General features: G+C 40.2%; 1 protein-coding gene across 3 annotated transcripts in view; it reads left to right on the top strand.

Annotated features, from left to right (window-relative positions):
- Positions 1-470: 470 nt before the first annotated feature.
- Positions 471-21911, top strand: part of dym (dymeclin) — a 54909-nt gene continuing 33468 nt past the window's right edge. Inside the window, exons 1-13 of one of the 3 annotated variants that reach the window (XM_041960917.1) lie at positions 471-666; positions 2537-2743; positions 4131-4183; positions 4390-4483; positions 5543-5679; positions 7104-7170; positions 9227-9352; positions 11378-11517; positions 18663-18848; positions 18963-19141; positions 20558-20683; positions 20817-20930; positions 21070-21164. In XM_041960917.1, coding sequence (XP_041816851.1) covers positions 2604-2743; positions 4131-4183; positions 4390-4483; positions 5543-5679; positions 7104-7170; positions 9227-9352; positions 11378-11517; positions 18663-18848; positions 18963-19141; positions 20558-20683; positions 20817-20930; positions 21070-21164 — 1457 coding nt within the window. In that variant the 5' untranslated portion in view covers positions 471-666; positions 2537-2603. Of the gene's footprint in view, positions 667-2160; positions 2183-2536; positions 2744-4130; positions 4184-4389; positions 4484-5542; positions 5680-7097; positions 7171-9226; positions 9353-11377; positions 11518-18662; positions 18849-18962; positions 19142-20557; positions 20684-20816; positions 20931-21069; positions 21165-21911 lie in introns of those variants that run through there. The other 2 variants (XM_041960915.1, XM_041960916.1) reach the window with 2 other exon arrangements.

The following is a 21911-nucleotide window of genomic DNA, read 5'->3' as shown; positions in this document are numbered from 1 at the left end:
GAAATCCATTAGAACTCAATTGAATGGCATTTTCAATTTCAATTTTGCATGAGAAAACTCCATCTTAAAAGAATAAAAACTATAAAAAAAATCATTTAGTTAGGAAATGAATAATTATCCATCGTTCTGTTCTATTTCCTTGTGTTGTGTTGGAAAAAGTGTTGAATGATGAAACAGTCTAATCTTATCTAATTTGAAGAAGGCTAAAAAATAACTTTGTTATTAATGTAATAATAATAATATTGTCAAATTTAAGTCCAGCGTCCACTCTCTGGTGACATTTAACTTAGTGCCTGTGTTCAGTGAATGAGAAGCTGACAAAATATTTTAATGACTTCAAAAAACTTGTAAACAGGCAGAAAAGTGAGGTTTAGATCAGGCATGAGGGATCTATTGGCCCCATTTCTATCTGCAACGTCACCAACGTAATCAACGCCCGTATGTCGTCATCACGCAAGGGGTGGCGACGTGGAAAACATGGAGGAAAGGAGTATGTAGTGTAAACTTAATTGGCTCAAATTACTCAGAATTTCAGTTATTTGCCTTTGTAAATTATACTTTATGAATAAATTGCACTAAAATCCCAATTAGTGTAAAAAACAGCCGCTGCTTATCGGTCCTGGGAGAAGACAGAGCCGCGGAAACTGCGAGAAACATTTATGACAGGTAAGCCGAGTGGTCAGCTGGTGTCAAACAAGCAGTGAACGTTAGCTGTTTTCTGGACAGTGAGTTATTAACCACCGGTTAACCGGACACGATCACGAGTCAATAACCTACCTATCTGTGGCTTCATGATAATTTGGGAGTCAGTAGACCGTGCTGACAGTCAAAATTGCCGAGGCACAGAGTATTTCCTGCAGTTGAAATAGGACGAGCTAGCTAACGTCATGCAGTTTGATTAACTGGAGCAAGTGCAGACATATAATGAGCAGTTACGCATGAGATATAGCACATAAAATCTGGACAGGAAATGTTGCTCTGGCAAGGTCACAGTAGTCTGTTCAACTATGACAATAAGGACATAAGAAAATAGTATGTTTTGGTGCCTTCCATGTACCCCTCTAAACTCAGGTTTGTGCCGTTCGTGTAAGGTTATTAGCTTTGATACACGAGAAGCACGAACTATCTGTTGTTTGCCAGTACTGTGTGCTTCTGTATGCTCCAGTTTACTTGGCTAAAATGTTGGCTAGCTGGCAACACCTATGTGTCAAAGGTGTGTCATTTCAAGACGATAAAACACACGTCCTGGTTCCTTACGTGTCATCCGGTAGAGACTTGGCCTCTCTTATGGACGAATGCATACGAAGTGGTGAGGAGAGATCTATTTTGTTATACACACAAATCCTGAATTTAAGAATTTGAATTGAAATACATGGATAGGGAGCATGTCTGTCAACACTGTGATTTGAAATATGGGAAACTTTTGGGCGTCCCACCACCCTTACCACTGTTCACATACCCTTACAATTAGGAGGTCATTATCAGATACCTTCTTGATCCTCAAGTGAGACAATTGTAATTAGAGGGTGATTGAGAGAATGGATGGGAAAGTATAAATGCAGTCATTGGTGGGCCGTAAAATCTGTGTGGCATATTTGTCATAAAGCATGGCTGACATTGCTCTTCATTAAGTGCGGGTAAGCCTCCTCCCACTTGGTGAAATACTTGCACAAACTTTTAACCCTTTTTTGACAGGTGCTCCGTCCTACTCACATTCAGTCTTGTTCTTTTTCTTCTTTTAGCTTTATTGGCAGGTGCTCTTTGAGTGAATGACTTCTCTTAACTAGATCTCGCAACTCGTGTTCTCCATTCTGACACCTGCGTCAGAGGAGGGGAATAGAGCAAGTACATCAAATAGGCTCAGCAGTTATGTCTCCCATCTTTTTATTTATTTTTTAAGAAAGCTTAAAATTATTTATACATGAAAATATTTATACAGGGGGACAGCAGGAGAGAAGGGTGAAACACAGGAGAATTCTGGGGGAAAATGGGAGGGTTGACAGGTCTGATAGGGAGACTAGAGACCAACATTATCAGTCCTCAGAGGCAGCATGCCCTCTTGTATTGTTTCTTGGCTTCTTAGATGCATACACGGAACAAAGGCACACCTGATATCTCTGCTGCTTGTGATCCATCTTCAGTATCACTGAAATTATCTTAGAGGTGGTGTTTAATCCGAATGGTAAGTATTTTTACAAGTGCAAGTAATATTGTGAATATGATGAATCTCACTTATGTGCCAGTTACATCCACTAGCTGTTGTACTGTGCATGGGTATTTGTAGGTTTTTGTCAAAGTCCCTTGTATTTAAGAGAGATGACAAACAGTGGGTGCATGATAAATTTAAAATCATGTTCTCCAGTTAGCTAGTAATGGGTGTGTCGTGGTCAAATTGGCTTGGATATTGTGAGTGCTTGTTTTTACTGAACCAATTAGACTTTATCCGGAAAAACAATGATTGGCAGATGTGCTGTGTGTTGAGTTAATTATTATCCTCGTGACCACACTAGTAATTAAAGTATTTCCTCTGCCCCAGGATTTGGCATATGCCTGGTGAAAAAGCAGTGAAAAGAGGTGAGTCTGGCTGAGTGGAGCCAGTTGAGATGGGTGCCAACACCAGCCAGGTCAGTGATCTGTCCGATAACCCCAGCCTCAAGGCCCTGGTGGGCACCGAGTCCATATCGGAAAATGACCCTTTCTGGAATCAGCTCATCTCTTTCACCTTCATCAGCCCCACCAGCAGGTACACAAACACACACACACACACATAGAAGTTCTGTTAGACATGTGTCTGATTATGTACCAGAATGTTGCCTTTCAGTTGTACAGCTGGTTTGGTTAAAGATTTAGAGCACAATAAACTATGCATGACTCTTCTAACAAGCTCCTTTGTTTTTGACAAATTTCCCCTAGCGTCTACTTAAGAATTGTTTTATGTTATACAAACAGCCGTATGGCACACAACCTTTCCAATGAGAAAGTCCTTCAGGATTCCCAGCCAGGATCTAACAATGTATTGTAGACAGGATGTTTACAATGCAGCAATGATTCACCAGTCTTACTGACCTGTTTGGCTGAGAATAGTTTAACTTGTTAGCACTTTGCTCCTTTATAAGTAAGCCGAGAAACATATTGTCTTTGTTTTATTTAAGTTTTACATGTTTGTTTAATCTGTAAAATTAAAGAAATCAAAAGGAGGAAAATGGCACATTACATGTTTTAAGAGCCAAAGTTGATGTATTCAGATTGCTTGTCTTTTTTGACCAACATTCCAAAACCCAAAGATGTTAAGTTTATCTTAATATCTTGAAAAAACATGCAAAGTAGCAAATATTAATAATTGAAGAGCTGGAACCAGAATACATATGCTATAAGATAAGATAATGTTAGCATATCTTAGTTTAACATGGAGACTGGAAGCAGGGAGAAGATGCTGAAGAGCCTCAAGGAAACAAAATCTGCCTACTGTCGCCTCTAAAGCTTGCTAATTAACAATTATCTTGTTTGTTTAATCTACCTGAAAACCAAAGTAGAAAGATTACAATTCACCTTTTTACGGGGGTTTATGTGCTAGACTATTTCTGGGCCAGAAGCAGTTGCCAGGTAACTAGCAGAGACTCCAGCAAGGTACTGGTAAGTGGTAAGAAATAGTTCACGACACAACCCCCTTGTCAGACAGCATATTCACATTTTTACAATTTTTTTTTTTGTGCGTATTAACCAAGCGAGATATAGATATTAATACTAGTATTAAATCAGTGGACAGCACAATGCTATGTGTTTCGCCCTGCTTAAAATATCTCTGCTAACCTAAGTTAACTGACTTTATTGTCAAAAACAAAGGGAAGTCCGCTGAAACATACTGCACACAAACATGACGTTACAGCGCCTGACAGAGGATTTTATATAACTCAGATTTTCTGTCGCTGCAGAAACAAGCTATTTGAATATCATTAGTGTTTGATTTTACTGCAGTTTTCTACCATAACAACAGACAGCAGATGATAAAAGCAGTCAGAATCAGAATACGTTACTGATCCCAGAGGGAATCCATTTTCTCTTGCATGTATTTTAAGTGTCTTCTCCTTTTCTTTCAAACTCTCTTCTTCCCTGCTTTTCCTTTAAAACAGTGGAGACTCTAAGTTGCTGGAAGAGGCTGTCATCCCCCTGGCCAAGGTCTTCAGTGAGTTGCCCATGATACTAATATGTTTCATGTGTTTTTTTTTTGCTGGTCAAAAGCTTGGTCGCAATGAATATCAACTTCTTAAATAAGAATAAAAAAACAAAACATTTATTTCTTCTTCTTGTTGACATGCAATACAACTGTCAAATTAGGAAGTTCATGTAGCTTGCTGATAAATTCCCCCTTTTTTTTCTTTTTTCTCCAAGTTGAAAACAATCCCAGAACAGGCAACTTTGGTGCTCTTGTGAGAATTTTTCTGGGAAGAACCAAGGAGCTGAAAATCTCTACAGAATGCCAGGAGTGAGTATGGGAATCTTAGAGGAGAGAATGAACTCGGATGACTGTGTCAGTAATGATAGACCCTGTGCATGTTCACTGTGCGGGGGTGCAGGCCGGTTATTGTTTGATCACAGGCAGTCAGGGAATCCTTTTTTTACATAGAAGAAACACTGAAGTGGTTGTAGTTTCCCATGAGAAAGCTGCTGAGGTATAACCATCAACACATGTGGCATTATTCTGCACTCACTCCATTTCCACAGAGATTGACCCTGCCCAAGTCACCAAATGCTTCGGGTGGGGACTCCTCGTTCTCTATTAAACATCATTAGAGGTTGGAGTTATCACTCCCCATCCACTCCCATCTCTTTCACATTTCGTAACAGATTTCGTCCCATAAACCAAACCTACATTTTCTGGGTCTGACATAATTTGCATGTGCAAATTGGCAATTTGTGGGACTGATTAGACATCCCCATGGTGGCGTTTAGTGGTTGTGAAACATTGTGGCTTGTACTAGATGGTTCCAATCATTTCCTGTTTTCCCCTTCATAAGTTTCTCAACAACTTTGTCCCAATCTTGTGTCTGTCGTATGTGAATATATACTAACTTGAGTAGTATAATTATATTCTATGGTGAAGGCCACATTATTTTCACAGTATTCTTAGCTGTGAAAGTAAAGGTTGCAGTTATGAGAAAACTATTTTCTTTTTGTTCCATCACCACAGTTTTACATATTACAGAGAGGTATGATGTACAGTAACTTCAAAGCTATTACTTAAGTTCAGCAAGATTATTTGTATAGTAGCTATAATTCAAAGCGCTTTATGTAAGACATTAAGAAAAGATGTAAAAGACACTCAAGGCAATATAAAAAGACAAGATAAAAGAGGAAGAGTCGCTATTTTAGTAGCACAATGGGGATGCAGCGTTTTGCTGAAGAACATACACTGTCGGCCAAGGTTTCCTTGGTAAATTTAGGACATAAACCAACAGCACATAGCCAGCCCCCTCCAGAAAAAACAATGCAGTTTTATGTTTGACCTTGAACACGATGTCCTTTTTTTGTTTCTCCTCCGCAGTCAGCTGTTTATCTGGCAGGCCCACAATGCACTGTTCATGATCCGCTGCCTGCTCAAGGTGTTCATCAGGGAGATGAGTGAAGAAGAGCTGCACCTACAGTTCTCCTACCAGGAGAGGGCACCAGGCTCCTGTGGAGGTGAGCTCCATCACACATTTGTTTGGGATAGGAGAGTGTGCTGCAGGGAGCTTGAAGTCAGGCCATAAAAAAGCTTCATATGATACACTACAACTGATTTTGAATGTCCACCTTGTTTTGTGAATATGTGGTAACTAGCAGCGCTGTATCTGAGACGACTATGAAAATGCTTAAAGCCACTTAAGATCATTTTTACACAGAAATCCACATCGTCTGCTGAGAAATCTGAACAGCATCCTAGAAAGTGTTTGCCTCCCAGTACACTCATAAGATGAGAGTTATTACAATATAGTCACAAGGGTCAAATGTGCAACACTTCCCTGCATAGCTAAAGAGAGATAAGAAATTGGCTTTTTAATTGAGCACAAATACCCCTGGCTACTGACCTGGATCAGCTGTCTCTGAGAGACTCTTTTAATAAAAGTGTGAATCTGTGCCCACTGTCTGCACATCTTCAGCAGTTTTTGCCCTCAAACACGAGCCCTGTCTTTCCCTAAATAAACACTCGGCAAATGTGTGCCTTCTTCACAACCTTGATGAATGTAAACAACTTCACTCTTTTTTGGTGCTCATTTGCAGCGACAATGAAAATACCATTAAAAGGAAAGCAAGAAAAAAGATCAGCTCCCTACAGACCTTGGGTTAGATCTGCCATGTTGGATGGTTCTTATATAAATATCTTTCTGTGATTTGCCTGCAAAATGACACTGATCTAATTACAGCTTGTTGAAAATGGCAAAGAGAAGATAATGCAGGATTTCTGCAGGTCTTGGAAAAGTCTGAAAAAGCTTTAACTACAGTCTCCTCAAAAGGCCTCAGAAGATATTTAAAAGTCTTACATTTAATTTACAAACGTTTTAGATATTTTCTCTTGCCTGCTGCAGACAGTAATGTTAGTTATAAAATGTTTTGTAAGGTGTCAGGACACACCTATTTACTTAAAAAGGGGAATTGTTACAACAGTGGATTGTGTTTGCAGGAGGCTGTTTGATCCTTTTTTGTGGAGTTTCATTCAGCACATTCGTGCTATGATGAGCAAGTGTGAGTTTTAGCAAAAACTTAAATGTGGTCAATACATCCATCTATTTTCTGTCATTTAACCAGGCCCAGGTCTCATTAATTTTATTATTTATATCACTGGGAGTTATTGTTGTATGCTGCTGAGAAGTACTGAAAAAAATTTGTCTTAAAAGCCTTGAATTAAACTTTGTGAATCCTGCTGGAGCCCTGTCATCCCAGTCAGCTAATTTCCATCAGTGCTATTCCTCTGTACAGTGAGCATGAAATATGGATGAAGGGAAGCATAGAAAGAGGGACTGGTACAGTGGGAGTAAGAAGGAGCAAAGACACACTGACTATGATCAACAGGGAGCTGCTATATATGTCTCATATCATAACTCCCTCAACCTCTTGTGTAGAAACAGGCGGCCAGGATCTCCTTGAGGAGCTTTTGTCCAACCTCATTCACCTGATTGTTGAAGTGCCCCTGCTGTAAGTATCTCAGTTGTTTGTGTATATGTGTATGAGTGCTTGTGTGCATGTGTGTGTGAGAGAGAATAACAGAAAGGAAGGTTAAACACCCCATTGTGTCTTGCGTGCACTAAAAAGGTCAGACATGCAAGATTCTGATACACTGTAAAATGACATTTTCCACAGTTTTGGTTGTTCACACAGCCCTGACTGTCCCCATGCAACCATTCGCTAATGTCACAGTGCTAATTGTTCAAAATCCCATGTTTGACATTATATTACCAGCATGATATTTGCACGAAAAATACAAGTACTGTCAACTGTTGTGCAGTTTCTCAGGCAAGTCCATCATTTAGTTTGAGTTCCTGGTTTTTATTCATATTTGTTGGTTGTTTAAGAGTGTAGGATGTTAGTCATTGAGCAGTTAATGAAAAGCAGTTTGTGAAACGTTTGTATTTGTAACTCTCTCTTTGCGTGCTCCACTTGCTCATCCGCTCCCTGATTCACTAAGCAGGGGAAGCTGAAATCCATTAGAAAACAAGGTTGGGCTCAGATGTCTACATGTTTGACTTCCAGAGAGTTCAGACTGACATGCTGGAGCCCTGAGCTGGCAACATGATGAACAAAGGGACAAAGTAAAAAAAAAAAAAAAAAAAAAAAGAGCGGATATGACTAACAGAAATAAAGAAAGAGAGAAAGTGTTAGTTATTTTGGAAGAGGAGAAAATGCTTGAAATGAAAGTTGGGTTAGGAGCAGTGCCAATGAGTGGGAGAGGAGGGAACATAATGATTGAAAAATGGTATCAGCCTTTACTCCCTGTGGGTGGTGTGCACGCTAGCACACTCTGCTTTAATGAGTGAATATTTCAGTGTATTTGGTTATCAATGGTGGAATTATTGCCTGCCTGCCACTCAGTCTGTCACAGAGAGACAAAGATGCAGTGTGTACGTCTCTGCAGACTAAATCTCCTCGGCAATGTCAAAATAAGTTCACAGAAACATGGCTGACAATCGGTATTTCCTTGACGCAGCATCTTCCACTTTCTCTCTCTTTTTCCTTGTCTGCGTTGTGTCATTCTTGACATCTTCCTCTCTCTGTCTGCTTTCTCTTTCTATCTCCTTCTTTCTCTCTCCTTCTCTTCTCTTGTCCCCGGACATCAAACCCTGGCTCTTGTGTAAATGCGTTCAGCATTCCAACATTATTCATTGTTCCAAGCTTCAAGACTCTACCTGTTTTTCTTCCCTCCTCCACTTCGTGGCCGTCGGCCCACTTCCTCTGTACGTGCTCCTGGTTTGACTGGGAATATGACCATTCTTTTAGTATGGCTCCCCCAAATCCCCACCAGGAGTCTGTACTTCAATTGTAAGCTTGGGGTAAAACACTTTTGAGGCTTAATTGTAGAAGAAAGAAGGATGTCGGTAGTCTTTATATCATATTTTGAGGTAGGCAGTAGATTTGTTGCTTATTGTGTTCTGTTTCATGATGTTTCCTTAATTAATTATTTATGATTAGTTATTTATGAGTGTTCATGGTTAAAATAGCCTACCATAGATTTAGACTAACCTAACCTCCCCAAAAATTATAACAAATATTTAAATTATTCAAACCTTGACACAAAGAGCTATGTGTATATGTCAAACATAGTCAGTTTAAAAGAGGAATTGGTTGTTTTGTTTTTTGACCTCGACACATTGTGCACAGTTTGACTTAAGAAGGTTGTTTTTACCTTCATCTGCTTTGGGGGGGAGAGATTCTTTGTGGTCACCTTTAAACCTGAGTTTAAAACGTGTTCTGTTCAGATTATTTCCAATTCCAGTTGGGAATCACATTGCCTTAGCACCCTTTCATAAAGTGGAGCTAATGTGCACAACATTGCAAGTGAGATACAGCATATCACACCAGCATCCCAAAATGTAACGTGGCATTAATGAAAGATGTTCTTTTTTAAGGCCTGCTGAACAAGCAAACTGCATCTCAACGTTGTCTTATTATAAGTACATTTTTAATTGTGAAGTTGTGGTTCAAGAAACTATAATTAATTCCCCTTAACTTTTCATGCATCTGTCTTTTCCTGTAGTGACATCACGTATAGCATCCTGTTTGAAGCAGTGACCACGCTGCTGGTATTCTTCTCCTATCAGCTCTTCCACAAAGACATCCTCCGAGATGGATTAATCTACCAGCACATCATGAATGGACGATGGTGAGAAAACACAGACAGACAGACAGACAGACAGACAGACAGACAGACAGACAGACAAGTTTGGGCTCCAATGGAAGACTGCCATTCACTTCATGCTCCAAACTATATGGTTAAACTGAATCCTTATCCAAGACGACCTTAACCCCAAAACCAAGTTTGCTAAAAATAGAGGTACAAAATGTACAACAAACATGAAGATGGAGTAATTTCATAAAATTTCGACTGCTGTACGAGTTGCTCTCACTTGCCTCTGAAACTGGGTCGTCCGCAGTCTGTTGCCGACTTTTTTTGAATGCAGGCCCAGATCATTTTGGATCTACTCCAGTCTGATATTACGCCGTCTGATCCAGCCTACTGTTCCTCTATCCAGACTCTGATACAGTTAGCCTCTCTCTGTGCTTCCAGTCAATTTCATCATGTTCCAAACAATGTCTTCATGTGTTATTTGGTTTATGCCGAAAGAAAAAAAAGAAACAAATGGAGTAAGCCAAGAACTTTGTCTCCACTGTGACCTCGTAGTCTGTGATTCTGAGGGAAAGTGACCTAAGGAGTCAAACTGCATGAATTAAAATGTGATAAGATCAATAAAATAAATAAACTGTCAGCAGTCAACCTTCTGATATTGACCCCTACTTTTAAACAGTTTGAACTCAATTTTTTATTCAGTGTCATCTTGAATACGAATAACTTCAGAAAGATGTTTCAACACTGAATGCATCTTGAAGTCTCGTAGTGCAGTTAAGATGGACAGACAGAGGATGGAAGTAATTTTCTTTTAGGGCTCTCATAGCATAAGAGCCAAACGAGAGCACTTTGGATTAATTGCCATGGAGCTGAAGAAAGGCTTCCAAGCAGCTGATGTTGGCAAAACAGATTAGAAGGCGATCTAAAATGGCATTACAATTTGGTCTGTTGAAAAAGCAGTCATATTGGACGTTATACATCACCAGTTTTAAGCATTTAGAGTCTCAAATTGACACCTGATATGGACTTACACGACATGTAAGAAGGAGTCCTGTGTCTGAGCTGTGCTTTTTATTACAGTATGAAGGGGATGAATGAATTGTCGACCACTCAGAAAGCATTACTGGCTCACAGTGAGGCTGACTTGCAACTGACCTAACATTTTTTTTCTCCAGGTTTGATAAAGCAATAATTAAAATTGTTGCACTCACATTTTTACTTCAATTTGTATGTAGTTAGATAGAAGTGATGTTTCTGTCGAGCAGGTGAGTAACACCTCTGAACATTTAAATCAGAGGAATGCTACAAGATCAGATACTTCTACACAGATATACAAGACCAGAAGACCTCTGGGCTCTTATTTTTGAGCTTAGCTCAGAATCAGAAATAGTGTTAATGTCAAGTACTTTTTTTCATATAAGTAATATGCTTTGGTATTATGGTGCATAATGTTCACAATGAACATGGTCAGAAAAAAGTACTGCAACAATCAAGAATCATGAATATAAAATAGAAATTCAGAACTAGAATATTTAAAATATAACAGTTTTAAAATGAAAGCAATTGTCCAATATTATCTATTATAGAATTATTATCTTTTTGTAGCCCTAACACTTATTTTGATGAAAATCTTTAGAAAGAATTATGGTTCAGAAGCTCACCAAGTCAGTAGGCGCTAAACTGGACACTCATCAATTTGCACATAAGCAAAATTATAGTACAGAATGCAGTTGTATCATTTATTGATGTAATAAAAGCATTTATGTTGATTAAGATAAAATTACAGCTAGTGCTGTCTTCTTAGATTTTATATCTGCTGACGTTGCTGCTTTTGTCTATTAAGACCTGTGTACCTGTGTAGGATAAGCACTGAATATGAAAGTAAACAATGAAACTGATGGCACTGCAGATGTTAATCCATGTGAAATTTCCTGTGACTGTGGTGCAAGGCCACTGATGATATCCTGTTCCTTAATGTCGCAGATATTTAACATGCTTGATAATCTTGCTGTCTTCTTGAACTTCTTTCCCTCTCTTTCCACTTGTTTCTCTTTTCCCCAGTTTGTGTTTAACCAGTCGACTGGTGAAGACCCTGCTCTATAACTTCATCAGGCAGGAGAAATGTCCACCTCCAGCAACCCACATCTTTGAGCCAAAAGATGAGGGAGGCCTACTTTATGGCCTGGCATCTGGGGTGGCAAGTACGTGTACACACATCCACACACAAACAACACAAAAGGAAACCACAACAGCGCAGCTAAGGAAAAATGTATTGATTTATTCACATTTATCCTGGTAACATGTTACTTATTGCCTAAGTGTCAACATTATTGGCAGGCAGTTCAATCAAAGAGCTTTGTCCCTGCTAAGATTGTTTTATTTTAATGATAAATGATTTTTAGGGGATTCAAATACAGAAATTATGCAGTATTTCACAATGAAATAGAGGGAAATCAGAAAAAAGTCAACCTAATGTTGTGTAAGAGAAATATTTGCTCTGCTTTGTTATCCTGTTAATCATCTCGTGACCCCTTTATATTGGATTCCCTTAAGGAGTGCAACACTTAACTTAATGAACCATTAACTTAGATCATATGATTGAACTTTGGGGTTTAAATCTCAATTATTTTTACGACTCGTGTTGCACTATTATTGTAGTGATGTCAAAATTGTGGTCACCTTTAAACCAGTGATCAAAATGAAGCTGATGAGTTGAAATGTTATCATAAATTATACCAATGAATTACAAAAATAAGAGCCAGACAGCTTGAAAAAAAAGAGAGAGAGAGAGAATTGAGACTTTCTGCCTTTTTTCCTTGGAGCCAGTGAGCGATAAATATGATTAATCTGAGAAATGAAAGTGCAAGCCATGCTGACAGCCATGGCAGCGTGGATGAAAGTGATGAGTCAAAAATGAACAGAGTACGTGTGTATTAGATTGGTAATGTGCTGTGTGTTTGTGTGTAATGCATGTTTGTTTGAGTGAGAGAATAGGGCTGGGTTTCCCCCGCAGATAAATGCTCTTTGTCGGTCGTTGGTGGCAGATTCCTATCAGTGAGCCATCAGCATTCACCCCAGCCTGTCTGTCTGTGGCCAGTGATCGGCCCGATGAGTTATGGTGCCCTGTCCTGTTCTGTAATCCCCTAGAGCCTGTCTGTCTGCAGCCGCCTCCCTTATACACACACGCACAGACCAACAAAGACACAAGCTCTCTTATGCTCCAAGCTCAGAAACAACACTTGTTTTCTTTCTCTGTCTCTCTGTCTCTCTGTCTCGTATGCACACAGTCATCAGGGCTTGACAGAGTACACAAGTACGTTTTAATTTGTGTGTTTAAAATGGGTGTATGCGTGGGTGTGTCACAGTAAATATCAGCTGAATGTCTTTAAGTTTGCAGGATGAGTAAAATATTCAGCTAGTTTAAGGGGAACTCAAAGTTTACACATTAAAGATTGGTTTACTAGTCATTGTTAGTATCTTAACGCCTGTGAAAATAGATGTCTTCTGTAGCTCTGGAGGACCTTTGTCAGGTCTCAGAAAATAACCTCTGTGTATCAAACTGGGCATTCACTTGGATTCAGATATGGGAAATTTAGGAACCAGCATCTGTGAAGTTTGACCAAGGACTAAAAGTCAACCACCTTCTACTTTAATTTTTGCTATTTTTCTTTAAATCTGTCTGTTGTGAGTCTTCTAACTCGCAGTTCAACACAGCTTCATTGGAGTGCCCATTTAAAGGAGCACAACAGTGGTTTTGCATGTTTTACTACAAATCCTTAGGTATCCATTGGTTTCCATTAATTTCCCCACAGCATTAGAATAAATTATTGACCCCTGAAACATGCTTGAGTCATGTAATCTCAGTGTACGGACGTTTGCATTATGTTCATATGTCAAGGTTATTGTACATTATTGTTGTGAGGTCATTTAAAACTGGTCCCATCTTAAATTTTGATCACAAAATAATCTGGAGTGTATTAATTAATTTTGATGCTGATGGTGGATGACTGCCTAGAACTATACGCATAATGCACAACAAACCTCTAAAACTCAAAGTGGTAGCATATACAACTTCCTTTACATTACCTTCCTTTTTATAGAAATCAAAATTCTGCATATTAATAGCATGTAAAATCACTCATGCTTGCACACTCACATTCAGAGACAGTCTGGATTTCCTCCAGAACCAAACGCTGGTCATTGGCAAAGCAAAGCAGTGCTTGATTACTGTCGGCATTTTAATGTCTGGGGGGGCGGGGGGGGTGGATGTCTCTTCTCCTCTTGCTTTTACACACTCTGCTGTCTGAGTCTGAGCAAGCGTCTGCAGGGGGGATTATCACCCAAACTGGCAACTCAGAACTTTTTTTGCCTGCTCTCGTCTCCTGTCCTCGCCTATAGTAAACTTCACGCTCCTCTCCTCTCATCTACTCTATCCGACTCCACTCTCCTCTGTTCTGCACTCTGCTCTGCTTTCCTCTGTTCGACTTGATTAGACTCGACTCTTACTTATTCTGTTCTACTCCGCTCTACACAGCTCTCCTGTCCTCTTCTCTCCTTGGGTGTGTTGGGACTTGGCTTGGGATCCGGAACTTCCGGTTCAACTTAGCCCATATGGAGTGTAGACTGGTGGCTTGAGGGGTGTCAGTTCACCTCCTGGGCACTGCTGAGGTGTCCTCCACCAAATCTCTAACTGCTCGGGTGGGTGTCTGACTGTGTGGCAACTCCATCACTCTCATCTCTCCACCACACCTGCATGTCTGTGTGTGTGTGTGTGTGTGTGTGTGTGTGTGTATTTCAGGCTGATGTGTGTATAAAGAATATAAAACTGGAGAAAAAAAAATTAATTTCCCCCAAGGGGAATAATAACGTAATTCTTCTTCTTCCTCCTTCATCCTGCTCTACTGTACATTAAGCTCCTCTCCTTTCACATTTACTTTTGTGTGTTTTCCTGTAACTTTTAACATACACACACACACACACACAAACACACACATTAATGCTTGAGTCTTCCTTGTGCCTATATGCAGACACACACAAAAATAGTGAGCGTTCAATCCTCATGTCTTATTATTGCCATGGAGAAGCTAACAGTAACTCTGTCACCTGGTGCAACAGACAGTAGACACCTTGTTATGTCTTCATGTGCAGTATGTGGGTTGGGGCCTCATTAGTATGGCACACTTGGGAAAGGGTATTGGAAGATACGTTTAATGATTTAGTGATAGCTTTTTATTATAATAATTTGTTACGAAACCATTCTACATCCATGGAATGTTCTCATGTTTTGCAGTTTATGTTCGAAGGGCTTTGGTTTGGGTAAAAATGCTTTGAGCATATATTTTGTGTGAGATTATCAGAATTGTGTGTATGTTTATTGTTTGTACAGCCTGTTTCCCCATGTGCATTTCTGGATAATCATCACAAGTTTGAAGTACTTGTGTCTGTGTGTGTGTGTATCAGCATGTGTATCTGTGTGCTTGGCCAAGACATTGGCCTGAAGCCCTGATGTCATAATTCATTCACTGTTATGCAAGTAAATAAGTAAGTAGCACATTCTGTCTGTCTCTGTTCACCGGGCGTTCACATCTCTGTCTGCACTGAAGCGTATGTTCTCATGTGTAACTATGAGAAAATATCTCCCACCTCAGCTGCCTTGTCTAGTGTCTCCACAGGCCACTGAGATGTTCACAATGGTGTTGAAGTGTATTTTGTGGCACAGGTGAAATGGAAAAGCAGATGTTTAACGTATTTCACAGACATTTAGTCTCTTTTGCTGATGTATATATACATTGGTGATGTATATATTTATTATTCTAGTGACATGGCTCCATTGATGACAATGTTGGTCTGCTGGTCCACACTATAATATCTCAACAACTATTGAACAACCTATTGAATTGCTGTGAAATGTTGTACGGGTATTCATGTTGCCCATTGGATCAATTCAAACTGATGATCCCTTCACTTTTCCTTTTATGGATTGGCATAAGATTTTGCAGACATTCATATTTCCTAGGTGATGTTATTCTGTTTTTGGTGATCACAACTTTTCATGTGTGTGTGTGATGATACCCATTATGTTAATCAGGATTTGGTACGGGGTCAGGATCAGGCGAAGAAGCTGTCAGGGTGCAGATGTGACTCGAGAGGACAGGCTTTTCTGCCTGCGTCACAGCATTTGGCACATATTTGATTGTGTGTTGATATTTTAATTTGAAAACAGATATTGACTTTTTGCCAGCAGTCATGTCTGATGTCGGGGGTCATTATGTAAGACTAGTGGTGGGCAACATGGCCCTAAAACAATTTCACAATAGTCAGTGTATTTCTGCAATAATGGTATTCTTGACAATATTACAAAAAACAGAGTACAACTTGCCAAAGAGTTGGCGATGCTATGCTGAGCCAATGTAGTTTGTCTGCTTGGCTTAGAACTCACAATAGCTGTTGTGCTCTCTTCGCAGGATTTTTGGCCCTCCTCATACTCAACTCATATACTTACTTATCATATTAAAAATGTTTCGATGTTATTGTGAATGGTAATTCACTTACACTCCTATGTAAGGCTACAATTTGGACATCACAGCCTTCTGTCCTAAAACCAAGGCTTAGTCGAACATTGAAAGCTCATTTTCTGTTGCTGAAACTGTTTATGAGCTTGTTTTAATTGTTTTTGATTAGCACCTACAGTGTTCAGATATTGTTAAGAGACCTGTAGAGATGTATCGGCCATTTCAGAGATGGTTTCAAAAGTTGTTTTGTGGATACAGACTCAAGTAAAGTAAAAGACTTGTGTGGGAAGTTGTGTTGCGTGTTTCACAGTACGATGCCTTCACTGCCCCCGAGTCCTAAAGCCCAGATTCTGATTTCAGCTTGCCAGCGTCTGTGTCCGCGTGTGACCTTCTCTTTTCCTCACTTTCCCCTTCCCTTTCCTCCTCTTCGTGTCCTCCTCCTCTTTTTCCACTGGGCGGCTGGCCAGAGCCGGAGAAGCCTAAGCAGTGTAGCGTTATTGGGTTTATGTGGTGGGCAGGCAGACAGGCAGAGGGAACCAAGCCAGACGGATAACAAACAGCACCCACTAAGGTAAAATAGAGCTGTGTGAGTGTGTGAGCGTATGAGTGAGTGTGTGTGTGTGTATGAGTGAGTGTGTGTGTGTGAGTGTATGAGTGAGTGTGTTTGTGTGTGTGTGTGTGTGAGAGAGAGAGAGAGACAGAGAGAGAGAGAGAGCAGGAAATGTGGCTGCCAGACCGGGCTTTCTGACACTGTCGGGCTAGTCACTGTGGTGCCAGTGATGAGATGAACAGGGCTCCGTCACAACTTGGCCCTCTCCCTCCAGATCTTGTTTTCTCTCACACTCTCACACTCACTTCTCTTTCTGAGCAGTAGATGGAAAGACGAGATTCGTGTGTGGGGCGAGAGAGACAGACTGACCGGTGAAAATTGTGTCAGTTCTCTCTTGGGGATTTCTTTTTGTTGTTGATCCCCCTTTGCTCAAATATAAACAAATTCATTCCCTTCCTTGCTGAAATTGCAGTCACATTTGTACACACAAAGTCAGACTGAGTGCTGGAGTAGGTCTTTATTAGCCATTAGTGAGTTTAGAGGCAAACCAACATGTAAACCATTGACGTTAAGAAGATTTTAAACAGTCACATGTTGCTCAAAAAAACTCTTTGAGAGAAAGTACATGGACAGCTTTTACTTCATGTATTTTGTATTATATAAGTTTTTCCTTTATTCTGTGTCCTTCCTTTCAAAACTGTGCAAGGATAATATACTGGGATGTAACCTCCCATTTTCTCCTTAACTTAATTTTTTTGTAGCAAAGTGTCACATGCATAATTTCATCCCTGTAATGTTTTAACTAATGTCTCCTTGTTCACCTCGCTTAAATCTTTGGTTCAGCAACCAAGCAAACTGACGATGTGAGTGTGTCATAGTTGGATGGATCAGGTTGACTTAGTGACATTCTCATTCCTAGGAGAGCCTGTGCAAATTCAGTCAGAGAAGTGATCTGCTCTTCCATCCTTGGCCACTAGATGGCAACAAATCTACTTGGCTCTTCCTCAAATTCAGTAGCTTGATCAGTGTGGGCCTGCAGCACACTCACTCTGCCTCTCACTAGTGCTTGGTTCGTGCCTTCTATGTGGCTAGACGTGCAGGAGCCAGAGACTGTCATCTGTGTACCTTGGTGTTCATGCTTCTCGTGACGCCCTGAAAGCACCAGCACTTCAGAGGCTCTGTAGGAAATTCGGCTCCCTCTCATCCCCAAACAAGAAAAACGAACCTCACTCCAGCTGGCCAGTAGTTCTAGTTTCTCTTTGTTCTGTGGCGCCGTCTATGTTGTTTCAAATTTCAGGTGCTGCAAACCATCGTGCGTGACTCCATTGTGGCCGTTTTGGCCTTGATTACATCAGTTTGACTGCACATACTCTCTTGCATTCATTTCCCCATGAAGCTTAAATCAGTTATAACGCGGAAGAGCTGCAAGTTGTGTGAATACTTTAGTGCTTTCTATAAAGAGGTTGACATACACAATCTGACTGCTCTTCATTAGACGATCCTACACAGATTACCCATCTGTTGTACTGAAACTGTTCCATTTCTCAGACCAGTACTGAAACTCTGTGCTGAAACCTAGACAACACCATGGGAGATATGTTAGAGGGTACAGACATGAAATACTTTCCTGTACTTAAAACGATTATAGTCAATATTTTAAGAATAAGCAAGTTTGAAATGTGACAGTGTGTAAACAGTGTGCCAATATGGAAGAGGTCGCTCATATTGATGAACATACAGAGATTTATCCCTTGAATCTGAAGCACACCTCGGCTTCACTGAGCTTTATAGTGAGGTTCAGCTCATTGTGTGTCAGCTGTCCATCAGTAACTTAACTGTTTCAGTTCACTCTCACCGCTCCCATAGCGTAGTTTTTGCTGCAGCAGGCAGCTGTTTTCAGCAAAAACAGCTCTAAAAACCCACTGTGCACTACCTTCTCAACACCAAACAACACACAAACATTCTTAGCAAATAACTGGTGAACGTATTGTGGTATTTAGCAGCAACCCCCCCCCCCAAATATTTCCCTTAGGAATTGGTAGAGACCAAAAACAGAGGAAAAAGAGAGGAGCATGACTCCAAACAAATGCTTATGTTGCTCTGTAGCTGTAGGGTCTGCAAATAGAGTTCACCTCTTCACAGGTGATGATATGTCGATGTTGTTCCTGCTACCCCCAAATATCCAAAAAATCCACTATTGCAGGTTGCAGAAATAAGACTTGTTTTGTGTATCTTTATGTTTGTAAGTGTGCATATATCTATTTATGTGTCTTTTCGTCTCCAGGTGGGCTGTGGAGTGTCTTCACATTGGGTGGAGCTGGCAGCAAAGCCCGGATAGACCAAGAACACGACCCCTTGCCTTTGTCCAATCAAAGCCTTCTGTTACTGTTGGTCCTAGCCAATCTGACAGATGGACCTCACTGGCCCAACCCCTACCGCCAAGCTATTACTTGTTTCAGAAACACACAAGGTAATGCATTTGTTTATTTTAATCCAATTGTCCATAGTTGAGGGTTGTTCTATGACATGAACCAGAGGGTAATGAATTAATGAAATATGATCATGTTCACCTCTGCCCATGTAGACACTTCGTCGATGTCCGTGGAGCAACCTCACACTTTCCAGATCAATTTCAACAGTCTGTACACAGCACTGTGTGAGCAGCAGCGCTCAGACCAGGCCACCCTACTACTGTACACCCTCCTCCACCAGAACGCCAACATGAGGACGTATATGCTCTCCAGAACTGACATGGACAATCTGGTGGGTAGGCTAGCATTGAGTGCGTTACACAAATGGATGCACATTCATTATTCCTGCCTTAATCTGACATTTTATGTGTGTTTACTTAATTGACAAGGCAAAAGCAAAGAACACTGTTGAGAATGAATCAAAGTGTGATTGGGTAATCTTCAACAAAACACATTATACAGCCCTTCCTTGCACACATGGGTATGGCCATGAAATCCTTTCATCTAGGACCAATTCTATGGCTCAGTAAACAGCGAGGATGTATGCAGTGGCAGCTGGTGCTATTCTGTCCATGTGGGACAGTGCCAGTTATTCTTTATAGTCGAATGAATGTACAGAGGCATTTAGTGAATGAAAATTAGTCTTTAGCTCAGCATGTCAGATGGTATCACACAGTATGGTAGACAGTCACATATGAGGCTCTTTCACATAGTGCAACACATAATGAATTTATTTAATAGGAGTGCACCAGGTTAAAAAAGAGACTTCATATAACAGCATCCAAACTAATTGCAAGACAAACCCACTATAAATTCATGACAATAACTGAATATGTGCAGGAAATGATTTTAATGTACAACCATATTCTGAAACTGCCGATCAGTCTTAATTCCTTATGCCTAATATCATTTGACATTTCTGTGTTATTCCCTATTTATAGCTGCTATAATAAAATATCATTAGCAGATCTAGATGGAGCTTAGTATGTAGGGGGTTACTAATGAGTCTAGCCACTTTTTCTGCTGAACAATAAAGCACCGCTGCACGACAGTGTAATGAGCTAACACTGCAGCTGTGCGTGTTCATTACTCACCGTGCGAGCTACTAACTTTCACTCCGACAGTATGATTCAGAGAATTTAATCTTTTGCACGTTGTTGTCTTTAGCTGATCACTTTTGCCATCTGTTCTGCATACTTCTGAATATAACCTCTCCTCTTCCAGCGGCCATAATTATGTAAAATGTTGTCTCCTCAGCAGCATCTCTCGCGCTGCTTTTCCTGTTTTATTTTCTCTCTTTTAAGTTGATACTGTTTTCACCACAGGTGGAAACACTATAGTGATTATTATAATAGAGCTTTATGGAGCACAAGCAATAATATGACTATCTATCCAGACCTAGCCACCAAAATGAGAAAAAGAAAACAGTGGTTAGTTTGTAATTATTAAAACTTACACCAAGGAATGAGGAATGCATGGCTGTAGTAAAGCACAGACTCCCTTTCGTTTTGCTCCTGAAAGAAGAGCAACATCCCAATAGTCTAGAAGTTTGTGCACATGTCTTACATGGACAAATGCGTGCACTACAGTGGTGGATCCATTCACAGTCAGAAATCTTGTTGCAAGGATTTAATGAGTGTCACTTCTGTTACAACACCTACGCACATGCTCAGCCACATCCCTCCCACTCTTCCTCTTTTCCTCTCAGGTCTTGCCCATCCTCGAGATCCTTTACCACGTGGAGGACAGAAATTCTCATCATGTCTATATGGCCCTCATTATTCTGCTCATCCTTACGGAGGACGATGCCTTCAATCGCTCCATCCATGAGGTGGTGGGTAGACAGTTTAATACACATTGTTCACATTTCAGGTATTGCCACTGCAACCGTCCATCATCTGCATTTAATCGGATAATCATTCCTGATGTTTTTAATAGGCTCATTTCTGTGTCTCTCCCTCTTGCAGGTATTGAAGAACATCTCATGGTACACAGAGAGGTCACTGACAGAGATCTCACTCGGCAGTTTGCTTATCCTGGTGGTCATACGCACCATCCAGTTCAACATGACCCGGACAAGGGTAAGTTTGCGCACTTGCAAAGCAAGCAGCTATGCATTCAGAAATCCATCCATTGTAGACACTTTTATAGACCCAGTAATTTGCAGGTTTACAGTAACAATGGGTAACAAGTGTATATTTGTGTGTGCACCCTCCCTAGGATAAGTACCTCCACACCAACTGTCTGGCTGCACTTGCCAACATGTCAGCCCAGTTTCGTTGTCTCCACCAGTATGCTGCCCAGCGCATCATCAGGTGAGTACATGCTGTAGGTGTACAAATGTCACAGCAGACAGAACAGACCACAGGATGATAGAATACATTAAATAGTCTTTCTTCCATCCATTGTCCATTTTCCATTTCCACACTATTCCAGCTCTCGTCTTATTATAGTAAATTTATTCTTTGGAAGAATACATAAGTGGTTTGAAGCAAAAGTTGAGATGTCAAATACTGGGTCAAAATGGCTGAGTCTATTTTTATTGTGTACTTTTCCTGTTTGGCAATGATTATTTGCTCTGTAGTGGTTAAATTAGAATCTGAATCTTTTTCGACATCCTTTATATCCCCCAACTAGGTAAGGGTGGAATGAATTAAAATCCTCAGTATGAATGATTAAATATCAAAAATCGATGCATATTTTAAAATAATAAATAAACAAATTGTTAATGGATAAAATATAGCCAAGACTGTGTGTTTTTTGCAGATTCAGTGAATTGAGTACCTGATAAAGCAAAATACTTTATCACAGCGATACAACATGCATAAAAAACTGATTTTGAACCTTTCCATCAATGGTTTAATATACCAAGGGATGATTGAATACAATATACAGTATGGCAAAATCTTGTTTATTGTCCACTCCAGCCAACCTTAAAACTGTGCTGACTGTGCTTTCTCTGCGGCTGACAGTTGAAAGTACGCGTTCCAGAGAGAGAGACAGTGGGTGCTAAAAAATGTAAATCAGATAAAAAAAAGTAGATAAAGGTGGCACACCATCAA

This window comes from Chelmon rostratus, chromosome 19 (genome assembly GCF_017976325.1).
Source record: "Chelmon rostratus isolate fCheRos1 chromosome 19, fCheRos1.pri, whole genome shotgun sequence".
Lineage (NCBI taxonomy): Eukaryota > Metazoa > Chordata > Actinopteri > Chaetodontiformes > Chaetodontidae > Chelmon > Chelmon rostratus.
Note: the sequence above shows the minus strand (reverse complement) of the source record. Positions and strands in the feature narration are given on the sequence as shown.